The sequence below is a fragment of the Aythya marila genome, assembly GCF_965140915.1.
Source record: "Aythya marila genome assembly, chromosome: 5".
Lineage (NCBI taxonomy): Eukaryota > Metazoa > Chordata > Aves > Anseriformes > Anatidae > Aythya > Aythya marila.
Window position 1 is genome coordinate 58367694 of NC_139046.1, and position 12389 is coordinate 58380082.

Sequence of the window (12389 nt, forward strand, 5' to 3'; positions counted from 1 at the left end):
TTGTATGCGGGATTGCCTAAATATGTTTCGATTCATTAACTTATGTGAAGCACTCCAGAGAAGAGAAACGAACCCATCTGTTTCAAAGTCTCACCCATCACAAAAGCTATGGAGACAGTTTTCGAAATGGAGCAAGAATGGGTTTTGTCCCTGAACCCTTTTCTCTGGATTACTGTCACTTATTTGGGGTTAGTACACAAAGCCTTGTGTTGCTGTGCGCATTACCTTTTCTGCTATATGTTAGCTTAAACCAGTTTAAATAACTTTTTTTGGAGGGGATAACACAGAATCCTAAACCATTTCAGCAAGAATATCAAGAGAAATGCAGGGCAAGAAAGCTTTTTTTATTATTATTTTTTTGGTTATTTGTTAATGTAGGTCCAAACATACTCTATGCATGAATTTGTTATGTTGGATGGAATGAAAACTCTCCTTATTAAAGCTGTGCGAGGGGTACTTGGAAGTGTTCTTCCATTTAAACACAGCCGGGCACTTTTTAACGGGGCATGTTGTTTAAGAGAGGATCCAAGAATTTGGAGAATGTTTGTGGATGCTTTGAGATTGTGAGTCAGTGCCTTTTCCTTGGTGTTTAGCATTACATGACACGAAGGTTTAAGCTGGTGTTTGACAGATCTGGAGTGGCACGCAGCAGGGTTGGACGAGCTGGAAGGTCTGGCATCTGAGAGCTGTTCTGCCTCTGCATTTTAAGGTGGAGTTGGGATTCCTCATCCTATATGCAGGCAAGGCACTGCTGTCATGTCCCTTTTCCATCCAGTGTAATGCCATGCTCAGCTCGTGGTTTGGGAAGGGAGGCTGGAAAGCTCTAGAGGCCTTTTGAAAATGTGATGGCCTCAAGGAGGGAGAAGTGGATCGGATGGAAATCTGGATCTCAACCTGACTGTGACTTCCCAAGTCAAAGTTACCCACTTTTAGTTTAACTTTCACTTCTCTTGTAGCAAGGAAGCAATTGTGTTGGCAGAAATACACAAACACACGCACGGGTCCAACTCACAAAGTCAGCATACCCAGAAGAACGTGGTTAATATTTAATTTCCAAGGTGGGAATTGGTGCCTCTCCCCCCTGCCGCTGTGCCACTGGTACACAAAGTTCTGCAACGGGCAGGTGTACGACTTAAAGTACCTGCACGGCGTGAATGGGCTAATTACTGTGCATCTTAATTTACGCAGAAAGCGACGATCGTTTACGTGAACACGTGTGCGCACACGGTATTTTGGGCCCTGTCTTGCACTGTCACTTTCATGGCAGTGAAATTTCTTGAGCGTTGTGTCGTTTGTTTGCTCTTCCAAGCCTGATGGTACTTGTGACAAAGGGGTAGGATGGAGGGTAGGGTCAGCCCATGGCGTTATTTTTACATCGCCATTTATAAATAATTGTATTTTTTTCACCTTAAGTTGTTGAAGGCTGCGGTATCATCGTATGCAGAAATGCTGGAGGCTTTTAAATGAAAGCAGAGTTCTTATGGCACAAAGCTGGTTCTTTCACATCAAAAATCATTGGCGCTGGCCTGTTGCAGACTTCTCTCTCTTCTGCCCCGTGCAGTTGCTGAAAATGTTTACTAATGTAATCTGCTGCTGCTGCAGTCTGTGCTAAAGGCACCGCACTGGTCAGGCATGATGAGCTTGCTTTTTGCTGTAAGAAACTCAATACAAAATTCAAGCTACGTAGTTTAGCGAATACACTTGTCCTTTTTTTTTTTTATTATTATTTTTTTTTTGTGGGGAAACTGCTGCAAACTTTGGAAATGCGAATGCAGAATTCTAACCTGCTTTTTCTTTTTCCCTCCCTCCGTAGGTATGGCCTCACAAGTCTTGGTCTATCCACCATATGTTTATCAAACCCAGTCAAGTGCCTTTTGTAGTGTGAAGAAACTCAAACTAGAACCAAGCAGTTGCGTGTACCACGAAAGAGCCTACCCGCAAATCTACGTGAATGGTAAAAACTTTGGAATTTCTCCCCACAGGGTTAGTACTTTCTTTCAGACTAAAAACCCATTTGACAGACCTCGAGGACAGAACTTTTTGTTGCAGTCAAATGCTGTTGCTTTAAAAAATATTGCAGGTGCTACAAAAGCGTTAGCAGCGCGGGCGCAGCGAGCTCAGATAGAGGCACCTCCAACTGGGACTCAAGGAAGCAGATTAGATATACTGGAAGGACCCCAGCGATGTGGATTGAAGCGTAAGAGTGAAGAGCTGGATAATCAGAACGGCACGATGCAGATCGTTGATGAACTGTCCATATTGCCTGCGATGTTGCAAACCAACGTAGGAAACCCAGTGACGGTTGTGACAACTGCTGCGACTTCAAAACAAGGTGGTACAAGTGGAGATGGAGACTACCAGCTAGTACAGCATGAGGTATTGTGCTCTGTGAAAAATACTTACGAGGTTCTTGACTTCCTTGGGCGAGGGACCTTTGGACAAGTGGTGAAGTGCTGGAAAAGGGGGACGAATGAGATCGTGGCAATCAAAATCTTGAAGAATCATCCTTCGTATGCACGCCAAGGACAAATAGAAGTGAGCATATTAGCAAGACTAAGTACTGAAAATGCCGACGAATTCAATTTTGTGAGAGCCTATGAATGCTTTCAGCATCGTAACCATACTTGTCTGGTTTTTGAGATGTTGGAACAGAATTTATACGACTTCCTGAAACAAAACAAATTCAGCCCTCTTCGATTGAAAGTAATACGGCCTATTCTGCAACAGGTGGCCACTGCACTGAAAAAACTAAAAAGTCTTGGTTTAATCCATGCTGACCTCAAACCAGAGAACATTATGTTGGTGGATCCTGTTCGGCAGCCTTACCGGGTTAAAGTAATAGATTTTGGGTCTGCCAGCCATGTATCAAAGACTATTTGTTCAACATATTTACAATCTCGGTATTATAGGTAGGTGTCTTTTACGTTTTTAACTTTTAATGGAGAAGTTTTTTTTTTTTTTAATTTCTCATATATTGATGTTAATGGTTTAAATAACTACTCCTTCAGATAACTGATAGTAATTTGGAGAACACTAGGACCATTTAAGAATCTGGGACATACCAAGATTAAGTGATTGGTTACTATTTTGAACATGAATATTTGCTTTGGATGTTTTCGTAATGTTTTTTTTTTTTTTTTTTTTTTCTAGAAGTGTGTTAGAAAAAGATAGCATTTGCTTGCTTGATTAGCATGCCTTTCCTGCCTTCCTAATAAGAGTTTTTTTTTTTTTTTTCTGTAAGCAGCTGGACAGTGTACTAGAAACACCATATTTTATGTACCGTTGCCAAAGATGATGTAAACTCCTCTGTTTTTCTCCCGTACTTGTAAATATTTTGCCTAGTTCTTATAAACTCAATTCTAATTGAGTGCCTTCAGCAGCTGTGGACTTCAGTGAACTTCTGGAGTTAGGGAGTGACAGTATACTTAAATGTTTCAGGTGGTATCAGTTGGGCATTTAAAGTGATTTTGGTAAACGGTTGCATTCTACATCGGATGTATATTTCTGATTTTTTTTTAATCCTTTCCTCGTATAGTCATCCAATGGGTGAAACGTTTTAAAAGCCATTAATATTTAACATCTGAAGTGCTTCTGTTTTCTTTATAAGCTGAGCTTGTCTTGATAGAACACCTTTTTCAGTTCTGCTTTGCGTTGTTGGCAGCTGTATATCCTGTGTGTTGCCTGTCTCTGCAAATTCAGGGAAAAGCCAGTAGCCTAGGACAATGAGTAACCTAAAGACAATTTTAAATATGTTGCAGCTATTCATGTTGGAAGTGAAAACTTGTGCAATACAGTTCTGGGCATGATGAAACTATGGTGATAGGAGTTCATGCCAGAAGAATCTAACTGTTTTTTGACCATAGCTTGTAAATGAGAACGTTTCATGTACTGTCCTCGTACAAAATATTCTCACTAATCACCTGCATTTCCTTATTAGTAATTGCAAACTGCAGCGAAGGTTTGCAAAAGCACGCAGAGTTGACTAAATCGGGAAGTCATGTTGACTGATGCATACCCACGTTATACAGAAACGTGCACATGAGAAGTAAGAAATGAAGTAACTCGAGAGCTCCTTTTAGTGTAAGAGCTGTGTGCCATCCGAGACGCACATATTTTATGGAGCCTGGAAATACAGCAAGTCCTGAAAAGGCAGCGTGAGTTCTGTGAGGTTATGCACAAGTCTTAACATCAGCTGTTGGGTACAAATTCATAATCCAGCAGCTACTCGAAGTGCGTGTGAGAATTCTCATATGGAAGTACGAGAGTACTTCTGTACATATTTTGGCTTTTGTCTTTATTGACACAACTGCAGATTGTTGGGAGCTATTGCTCTTTGTCTCCTTCCCCCCTGCCCAAGAACTGACAAAGGGAGAGGCTGTAGGCAACCAGGCTGGGTGGTCCTATTGTAATACTTCATTTGGTGCTGTCTAGTTTCAGGCTTGTTTTTTCTCCTTTACATGACTCAGACATAGCATTGTTACGCTCATTCAGCTGCCCTCATACAAATTTTAGCTGTTATTTTTTGGGGGGTTGTGCTTCTCAGCACCTATCCTCTAGGGTTTTGACGTGTACAGAGTTGCACAGGTCTCTGTGCTTCAAGATCAGTGTGCAGCTCCTTGGCACCTCTTGTCTAGTTTGGATACTTGCATTACATGATGTGCACTAAAGCGTGACCAAGTAGGCTTTGTGCATGTACACTCAAAAATACTTTTTTGGGGGTTATTAAGAATAAAGCTGGTGGGTATACATGCCATGCTTGTCTTGGCTCCGTGTAAGGGCTTTACATGGGGTAACAGAGTCCAACAAGTTTCCTTGTAGATCAGGCTCTGTTCGTTTTAATAGTTCTGATGCTATATTTGAGGTAAATATTGGTTAAGAACATTTTGAAATGGACATAAGTTTGCTTTTATTTTTTTTCCTCCAGCAGAAAGTTTACTTCTGAAAAGGTTTTTAGCCCATTGGATTTCATTGTGGATGCATGGCTCTCTGCTGGCTGAGTGGCTCAAATTAACTTCGTGCGGCTTGGCATACGGTTTCTCAGACTTCTTTTTATTGCTTAGGAGTACCTGACTAGTGTAAATAATATCAGAAAATAGGGAGTTGACTCCAAAAGTGCTCGACATCAGTGATGTTAAGGAGATTTGAAGAGAAAAGCTCTGACAAGGAATGAGGAGGACCTTCAGACAATAAATGGTATTGAGGTAGAATTTATTTTGCAAGCAATTTTGCCACTTGTCAATCAACAAAGGAGCTACTTCTTAAAATATATCTGTGCTTAAATGTTTTTGTATTAGAGGGTGGGAGTGATAGTGCAGGTTTGACTTGTTTGACTATGACATGTTGAAACAAACCCTTTAAAAAGAAGCAAGCAGCGATTGAGACTTACCGAAATCTTCTCTCATTTTCCTAGGTTCAGTGGTGCTGTGTGTTTGTTTAGGTCGCTTACAAATCCAATTAAATGAAAGTTTTCTTGCTCTTTAAAGCTTTGAACTAAATTAATTCCATTACAGTTCAGGTTGGAACAACTTTTTTTAAAAGGCTTGTTCCCTACAGCTGTCTTTCTTAGCAGGATCACATCTGTATTCTTGTATGAAGTCTTCAGAGCATGTTAACCTTTAAGTGTATTATGAGCTTTACTGTAGTTTTTACCAGTGGAGATCCCTGTCTGTTCAGAGGTGACAGTGCACGAGGTTTTGATTCACCAAGTGACAGGAACAGCACACTATCTAGGAAATATCTATATAAACGTCAGCGTAATGTGAAACTTGACCTATTCCGATGTGCAAAAGCACTCTGCCAAGCTCAAGACGTTCAAGAAAAAGGTATGAGGCAGAAGGGTTGTGTTTTGCCTTTAGACAACTATTTTAGGATCTGCAGACTTAGGGGAGGATGGAATGAAATGCCTTTAGATGCAGTGTGTGTGTATTTTGGAAAGGAAGCAGGCCTGTCTTCCCACCTCGGTGGGGGTGCCTACGCTGAACTGTGGCTTTGCTGGGGAACCAGGCAGAGGAGCAAAACTGTTCAGAGGGTTACATCAACCCCACTGCAACTTCCCACCTTCTGTTTGACTTGGTAGAGGTTGTGGGTTACTTATGCCATGGCCATTTTCAAAAATAAGAGTTGTAGTTTGCAGTGAGATTTGGCACTTTGCTGAAGGCACATGTCCACCCTTGTCTGTAGAAGTGCTCAAGAGAAATATGTAAAGAAGTTTTGCAGAGGCGAATGAAAACATTTTTTTGTATCTCATCACCACGTTTTTTCCTGTGTATGTAGGAGACTGTCATGAATGAATTGCAAGAGCAGAGAAGGCAACAAAATCTTCTGTTAACCATATTTTGAATGGTATTTTAGGTCTGTGAGAGGACATGAGCAATAAATTGGAAAACTGAGTAATAATCCAATACTAGCACTTAAGGCAGGAACTGCAATACAGGCAGGTGAGTGGACAATGGATTGTCCGAAATTTCACCTTACCATGGACTATAGCAGAGAAGAGGTGACAATGATGATCACTGAAAATGGTACAGCAGTTCTGTATGAGGAGAGGTCAGGCAGAGTGATGCTACTTCAATTTGACAACAGCGCAGCCGAGCAGAGGAGTGGTGACAAACTGCATTGAGTAATAGCAATCTGATGTGTTCCTGGTGGTCTCAGCTTTCCCAAGCAAAGAGGAGGAAAATTAATGAAATGTTACAAAGTATTTTTATACTTGTTTTTAACTAACCTTTGGAAATTGTTGCCAGAAACTAGATTATTCACCTGCAAAGACAGAGTATCGATGGGAGTAAGTGCTTAACCGCAAGGCACTCTCTTAAGTCATGGCTTTCTTCTTTGTTTCAAACATGAAATGTTATTCCAAATGCTGTTTCCCTGAAAGTCAGTGACTGTGCTTCCATGCTGTTTTTATGCTGGCCTGGATTTTAATAGTCGTGGGCTAGTGGGGTCTGGTATTCAAGGCCTTTTCTTTGCTGCTGGTCTCACGCGTTAAGATTGCTGACCTTTTGTGAGTGATCTAAGTAGGTAAGTAACTAAGCAGTGTATACATTTTGGAAAGAAAAAAGCTGCTTTTATATACAGTGTAGATGATCAAGCTTTTGTCATATAGGGAAAAAGCATGATAAGTATGTTGCTCTGGGTCATCTGTGCCCTAAACCAAGAAAACCAGAGCGTTACATCCAGCATTAAAAGCTGCTTTTCTCCCTTCCTCGCACAGTGTGGGCTGGGAAGGAGGGGAATCAACAGATAGCTCTTATTTCTGACTCTCTTGTCTCATGCTCCTCTGGTGAGGTGGAAGATTTTTCTAAGGCGTACTGTTTGTAGGCTCTGGGAGTCATTTTCCTTTTCTTCGTCCCTCTCGTAAGGTTGTATGTATTTTGGGAAAAGAAAGTGAGAACGGGGGCTTCAGAGTGTTCGATTGCCCCACTGTCATGAAAAGAGCTTGTGCGTGGCGTTCTGTGTTGCCACAGGTCTTTTGGGGTCTGTTTTCGCAGCAGACCTCTCCTTTTACATGGTGCTCCTTCCAGGATTTTTTTTTTGCAGAGAAACTTGGGTAGAATTTGCCCCTTTTGGAACCAGCTGGGTGCAACAGCAGTGGCCAGGAGCTCTGTTCTCATCGCTAGCTGTTACCAAATGACAGGAGATTCATTCTGTATATCACTGTTGTCTGTAACATTTAGGCATTGTTCAAAGCAAGTAAAATTTTATGTAGAGGATGCACAGTTCCACCTAATGCCATGTAGTGGAGTTTGGTAATAATAAAGCCTCTTTCTTCTCCAGTATCTTTCTTCTTCCACTTTTTACTTGACCACAACACCACGTTTGTAAAGCACAACTCAGCATTTGCAGTGTGTGCTGAACACAGCTTGCTAAGGGAGAGTCTGCAGCATTATGTCAGTGTTTGTGTAGGCACAGCCTTGTGATTTCCAGCACTTGGCGTTGGTTGGGAGGAGCTACTGCCTGCCTTTTTTATTTTTTTTTTCCAGAGGAGATCACCTTTATGTTGATTTATTTGTTTTTGTTTTCTCTGCTACTCCTGGCAGCCAGAGATCCATACTCAAACTGCTGTTTAGCACTGCCAAATTGATTGGGAAAATGAAGTGGATGGGAAGCAGTATAATTGATCTCTATAAAATGGGGGCCGAGCTGAAGCTGTGGTAGGCTCCCGGAGTGCTCGGGTGATGCTCGCAGGCTGGAAGGTGTTTGGCTGTAAAGGAGCGCTCAGAGCTTGGGGTTGTTTTTCTCCTCGGGTGGTGACAGCAGTAACATACGATCCTAGTTAATTCAGCAATGTGCCCACAAGGAAAAGCAAAGGAGTAAAGCAGTAAGTGGAGTCCACTCATTCCCGAACCAGTCAGCGATATCCTTCCTCCTGCCTTCCAGCCGAGGATAGTTGCTAATCAACAGAGTTGCTCCAGACAAAATGCCAAATGTCACTAGTGTTGCGGCAGAGCTCAGAGGGATGGAAAAATCACTGCTGGATGTATCCCTGTTGGATGGCACCGGTCTTTTCTCCATCTCCTCCTTTTAAACTGCTCTCCCGTGAAGACTCAGAGGGGATGAAAAAAGTGGTATTTGTTGCATTCTGTGGTCCTGGTGCTGCTGGTACAGCAAACAGCCCTCTAGACCCTCCTCGATCCCAGCACACTTGCCAAGACCACCTCTCCTTCACCCCTTAACATAAGTGCTTCGTCTGCCATGGTAGCTTGCACTCACCCATTCGTTTCTGCAGTTCGGAAGAGCGATTGAATCCAATGCAGACTCTTCCCTTTTAAAGGATTTGGGGAAAATAATAGAGCAGCTGAGCTGTGTGGCTTAATTACGGTCCGTGAGCTGGAGTACAGTGAGGGCTACGTGCATGCTTGGAGACGAGTGCACTGGGGCTGCTTTTATTTATAACTTGTCACCTTCATATTTAGTATCAGAATAGAGTATAAACAACTTAGGTTGTGTTGTTTTTTTTTTGCTTTCCCAAATTGTTGTGAAGCTGATTTGATCTGTTGTTTTCCCTCTTTCTTATACATACCCTTTAAAACTAGAAAAAATAAAAAAAAAAAAAAACCCTGGTGGCTGTATACTCCTGGCCAGGCTTGTTTTCTCACTGGGCTTTGTAACTTGATTAGATGTGCTCTGTGGCACTGCAGTTACTCCAGATGGTGCAGGTTGACAGTACCTCCTGAGAGTGTTTTTTCCTTCTGTGGGTTCGGCTTGTAGCTATAATGGGCAATTATGAAGCAGTAATAACACATTAATCCATTGCAGCAGTTGTCAATTGTCTTTTCCTAACATGAGATCAGCCCACACTTTACAGGTATAAAGTATCAATTTAAAGCCTGGCATGCAAATAAACACGTATCTTAATATAGGTTTTCTTTATCCAGGGAAGAAGTCATGCAGAGTTGACATCTCAGGAAGTAACTGCCTTTCAAGTCCACCCATTGTTGTCACATACTTGAAGTTTCTAAATAAGCTTTATCTAGAGTGGGACGTCTTGTTTTTCTCCTTTCACAATACCTCAAATTCTTGCTCAAAAAAAAGAAAAAAAAAAAAAAAAAAGAAAAAAAAAGAAAAGTAGATGCAAAAATAGGAAGTAAAACTCTTAATAAATGGAGTTTTCTGTCAGGGAAGCCAAGTAGGAGAACAAGCTAAAAATTCCTCTGTAAACAACTTGCACTTAAATATGCTAGCAGATGTTATTCTATCACTTTGAACTGTGCATCACTGAAGTGTATTGGGATATCTTAAAATAGTCAGGGGTGGTGGCCAGAGACTCTAGACTACTATAGATGGTGAGGCTGCCTCGCCGTTGCAATGAAATAAGCCAGAAGTACATGCTGCTAAGGTCATTTGCCTGCTCAAGGTCAGCATGTTCAAAGTCAGCTGCTATACTTGTGAGCATGGTTACTGTCAGTAATATATATGGGAAAAGAGTCCCGATAACGTGATAATGCATGGATTTGCTTTTATGAGCGATTCGAGGCGCTCCTGCCCAGTTTTCACCCTGTAAAGTCGGGAGGCTGTGATTGCTGCTTTGTTTTCTTTTCTGAGCAGAGAGAATTTAATGTCGAGATAAACTTCTGTAGCTCGTATCTGCAAACAAATGGCTTTGTTGATCTGGTGAGATTGTTTGCACTCTCTGCAGTGTTCATTAATCGTTTAATTGACTCCTGTTTTGAACTTCCATTTCCTGATTGCCAGGACCCAATCTGAACCACGAAAAGGACTTAGCTCACCCAAACTATCTACGTCTGTTTGCTAATAAATACAGTTTCAATTCTCTTAATATTTTCTAGTCCACATACTGTGGTCCCTGATACCTTACTACTCTCTGTTAATAGAAGCAGAAAACAAGAACAGGTTTCTCTTGTTCTTAGAGGTTTTTGGTTTTTTGTGCTGTGGAAAAGAATGGCAGGGTGGCTGCAAATTTACAACTGCTTTTATCCTCCCTGAAGATTCAGAGGAGTATCACGAGGATGGGAGTGCATGACATAGTGGCCAGCCTTCAAGCTGCCATTTTTCTGAGCTAGAGATTTTCTGAGTAACATAAGCAGGAGCAGACGTGCTTAGGACATGAAGCATTAGAAGGCACCGTGTATCTGATGGAGATTCGAGTAATTGCAGCCCAGGTTTTGAATGAATAGCAATTGTAGGAGCAGCTGCCTAAATCAGAGTTGAGATGACAGTTCTCCTGGCGTTTAGGCTGCTACAGTTCGAAGAGAGGGGAAATTCCTTTATCATCTTAAAGGAGAAAGAGCTCTTTGCTTTTGCTGTATTTCGGTTTGTTGGGGTTAAATGATAGACTTGATATTGATATTACAAGTGCAAATAGATAAGGGGGGCACACCTGAAACATCTTACACTTCACCGGTTTTGGTCTGAACTGACATGTAAAATAATGCCATCATTTAGAAAAACTAGCAACAAGAAAATAACTTTCAGTGACTTCTAGCATGAAGTGAGAAGTGGCAGGTGTCTGCCATAAAAACTTTAAAACTTTAAAAATTGGGGATGTAATTAGGTACAGGTAAAATTATATATGAAAATAAATTGAAATGTGAGTGTGGGACCGAGGTCCCACAGCAAAAGGCTGCCTGGAAGCATTTTCTCTCACACACGATGCTGTGTGGAGGGGTAGGGCCGCACGTGGGGTCTTCTGTGTCTCAACCCCGAAATTATTAAGCACTAGAAACAACCACATCCATACTTCATAGAGAAGGTCTTGAGACGATGGTAAAACTGGGACAGGTTAGGGCTCACTTAATTTCCTTGCGCGTCCAAAAGTTTAAGCTTTCTTTACTAACCATTGTGATAAACTCAGAATGTCTGAAATCAAAATGTCTTCCTTAGCACACAGTATCACCTTGAAGGATAAACTGTTAAAAATAGCATGTTTGGAAACGTGGTACCTGGCATTTTACACAGACAGCAGATTATTCTGTAAATTACGGCCTTATCTGCGTGGCTGCTGTGCAGGAGGCCTGGCTCCAAAGGCCTCATTCTTTGAGGGGAGAAGTAACATCACAGCACGTCTTCAGAGCAGGCAAGTTCATCTCGTTCTTGTGTTTCTGTTAAACTTCTGTTGGAGGCTCCAGGGAATTCAGGATTTCTCAGGCTTTTTCTCGTGTTGTATGGTTCGCTGGGCCTTGCTGGGCCTACCTCAAGCTCTGACACAGCGCAGCGTGCCAGTTGTGCTGTTGGTATGCAGTTGAGATTTATCCAGCGAGGTTACATGCTTGCTCAGAAAGCAGCTTTCTCAGAGCTGCAAATCAACTGTTTGTGGAATTTGGTTCTGCGGACTAAGGGCTGCTGTAGGTCTTGCCTTTTTTCCCCTTTGTAAATGCCAGGGATGCTTCTCTTGTCCCGGGACAGCGCTGCAGACTCTTCTAAAATGTCATCTCGTTACTTGGTTCCCTTAATTCACAGCTGCACTGGAGTAGGATCTTCAAGCAGTATCTTGAAAGCTTTACGTGGAAAATTTTGAGAACTGTCGATCAACAGTGAGTGTTCAAAGTAGCTTAAAACATAAGCTCTTTTGTGAGAAAACATTTCCTGAGAGTGTACTTTCTTTCAGGTGTAATGCATACAGATGACCTGGAAAAACAGCTTGCACATTAATGCCAGTATCAGTGTGCGGTGTGTCTACACACGTGCATGCACCCATAGCACACAGCTCAATTTCCTCTTCTTTGAGGTTGCAGGTTCAAAACTGATGTGAAGTTAAAGTGGCTTTTAATTGTCCAAAGCTGGTTCTAGGAGTTAAATTGGAACAGTGTGTTCTTGTTTTTATTTATTTTATTTTATTTTTATCTTTGTACGCTTTTGTTAAAACGCTCCTTAGGTAACTTCTGGATGTGTGCATTTCATAACTTTGAAGAACTGCATACACTACATAG

At 41.7% G+C, this 12389-nt stretch overlaps 1 protein-coding gene across 5 annotated transcripts in view; it reads left to right on the forward strand.

The window, feature by feature from the left end:
• Window positions 1-12389, forward strand: part of HIPK3 (homeodomain interacting protein kinase 3) — a 66099-nt gene that overhangs the window by 11479 nt on the left and 42231 nt on the right. For 4 of the 5 annotated variants that reach the window (XM_082761876.1, XM_082761879.1, XM_082761877.1 and 1 more), the window contains exon 2: window positions 1814-2909. In XM_082761876.1, coding sequence (XP_082618002.1) covers window positions 1816-2909 — 1094 coding nt within the window. In that variant the 5' untranslated portion in view covers window positions 1814-1815. Of the gene's footprint in view, window positions 1-1813; window positions 2910-12389 lie in introns of those variants that run through there. The other variant, XM_082761880.1, reaches the window with a different exon arrangement.